The 2187-nt window shown below is 49.1% G+C and overlaps 1 protein-coding gene across 1 annotated transcript in view; it reads left to right on the forward strand.

Moving 5' to 3' along the window:
- Nucleotides 1-757: 757 nt before the first annotated feature.
- Nucleotides 758-2187, forward strand: part of TMLHE (trimethyllysine hydroxylase, epsilon) — a 15222-nt gene continuing 13792 nt past the window's right edge. Inside the window, exon 1 of the mRNA XM_009334693.1 lies at nucleotides 758-816. Within this exon, the coding sequence (XP_009332968.1) occupies nucleotides 767-816 (50 nt within the window). The 5' untranslated portion in view covers nucleotides 758-766. The remainder of the gene's footprint in view (nucleotides 817-2187) is intronic.

Consider the following 2187-nt stretch of genomic DNA (forward strand, 5'->3'; position numbering starts at 1 on the left):
TGGAGTCGGGTTTTTGGTGTTAAACGTGGGGTGAGCAGATAATTACCTTTGCTTCTAGTAAAATGAAGTAGCTGCGAAGCTGGCAGCGTCTGGGATGTCTTTATTAGCTCCTTAATTTAATTGAAATCCCTTGCTGGGAAGGGCTGGAAGGGGAATCTGATTCCTGACAGCTGAGATCTAATATAGTTGTCTGCTGCAGCGGAGCAGTCTGCAGGGAGGTGGGGGGGCGGGAGCCCTTCTCAGCAGGGGACAGCCAATCTGCCTTTTGTTTCTTTTGTAATTAATAGGTAAGCTAGGTCAGCTCCGGCTGTTAAACCTTTAGCTCTGCTGGCAACCCGAGCGCCTGCCATCCCGGGGGAGGGGGGGGGGGGGGGGGGGGGCCCGGGGCGGGTTCGCTCATCGGGTTCTGGCGCGGCCCTCTCAAGGCAGCAGCTCTGTCTCGGCCTTTGCAGCACCCCTCTCTTCATCCGCGTTCCCCTGGTAAAGGTTGCCTTCGCTCAAGCAGTGGCACCCTGTGGTGTTGGGGTACGTCTTCCGAAGCCGATAGAAATGTCAGATGAAATACATGTACGCCAGAGGCCGGCAGGGATGCGAGCCCTGTCTGAGCGCTGCAGGCAGAGCATTTCTCAGGCTGCCTTGAAAAACAATTTATTTTCTCTTTCTCTCTCTTTTTGAAGCGTACGGCCTGTTGTGCTACTGAAACTTTCCTGTTTCTTACGGATGAGAAACCTTTGCTTTAGCCAGATGCTTCTAGCAGTGAGAAAGGATGCATGAGCGTAAGCGACTGAATGTTTGGAAATGCTTAATGAAACACAGGTAACTTTTTTCAGATGCCAAATGAGCTTGAAAAACAGGCTGGACGTGCTGTCACAGAGTGATGAAACAGGTCTGTTCACAGCACCAGCGGCTGGGGCATCAGAGCAGCTTCCCTAGCGCCAGCGGGCCGGTGTCACCGTGTTCCTGGAAGGTTTTGGCTAAAAGCTGCCTAAAGACCACAGATTTGTGTGGTTTCTCCTTCCGTATGTGTTTTCATTGCTGAAACTATTTGGTTACTAATTTTTCCAGCTCAGTATTTTTCTTCGCTCAAAATGGGAACTGTGGCTTTTTATCAAAGAGCTTAAATAGCAGTATTGGTTACTTCAGATGCTTCTTGTGTCAGCAGTGAGGCAAACTGCTGAAGGGCCGGGCCCGAAGTCTCCTGGACAGACCAGCCCCTCGTGAGGCCCACTCTTCCTTCCTCCTCCTTTCACAGCGTGTCTCCTGTCTTTTCTCTCAAGAGACTTACGGTAATTCCTCAAATCACAATATATTTGAGTTTTCTGCCTTTCCCTCCACTCTGTTCCTCCTGTTCACCCTGTCACTTCTAGCGTGGGTTCTGTGCATGCTCCGATTTTTCATCCACCACGTGGTGGACCCTGGGATAGGATGAGCCACGCAGAAGATACTCACGTATAATGTCTGCACGGGATTTTTGTCTTGCTTGGGTAGGGGGGCAGGCTTGGTAATTGAACATCTCTCCCTTCTCGAAGTCCGCTTGCGTTTATGTGCAGCGTAGTTTAATGTCTTCTTCCTCCTGCCCTTTCTTTTTGAATGTCAAGGGAAATTTTGTCTTGAAAGCTCTCGGCTGCTGCATTTCACTGCTGCCCAGGTGAGCTGCTTGTGGTCTGGACAACGTAAAGGTGAGGTAAACAGGAGGGCTGGGGGAAAAGAGTTAGCTGCTCACGGAACTGATTCCAGCCAGGAGAGAGCTGTTAACTCTGATTAAACAAACACAAAGGCAAAATGTAAATCCTGTCTAATCATATAGATATTTTTTGTTTGTTTGTTTTCAACTCCTCTTAGATTTAGTATCTCTTGGAAAGATTTAATTTAAGGCTCCTCTGTGAGCTGTTTGTGGTGTCTGCTTCCAGCAAGAACAGCAGAGAACCAGAGGTCTCATTGATTAGATTAAATATCTGGGTCACTTACCATTACCTGTGTTTATTCTCTGGTAGGTTTTGATATTGGAAGAGGCCGAGATAAAAGGAACATGTGCAGAAAGAGATAACTACGGCTGGAGCTGCCCCAGGCAGAGGCCACTTTCTAAATGGATTTGTAGATGAGCTTTTCCTATCAGTTTTGGGTCCTGTGTGAGGAGATACCAGGCGTGTGCAAACAAGCTTGCTGCTTCCCCCCCGCCCCCCCCCC

The sequence above is a fragment of the Pygoscelis adeliae genome, unplaced genomic scaffold, assembly GCF_000699105.1.
Source record: "Pygoscelis adeliae isolate BGI_AS28 unplaced genomic scaffold, ASM69910v1 Scaffold412, whole genome shotgun sequence".
In the NCBI taxonomy this organism is placed as follows: Eukaryota; Metazoa; Chordata; class Aves; order Sphenisciformes; family Spheniscidae; genus Pygoscelis; species Pygoscelis adeliae.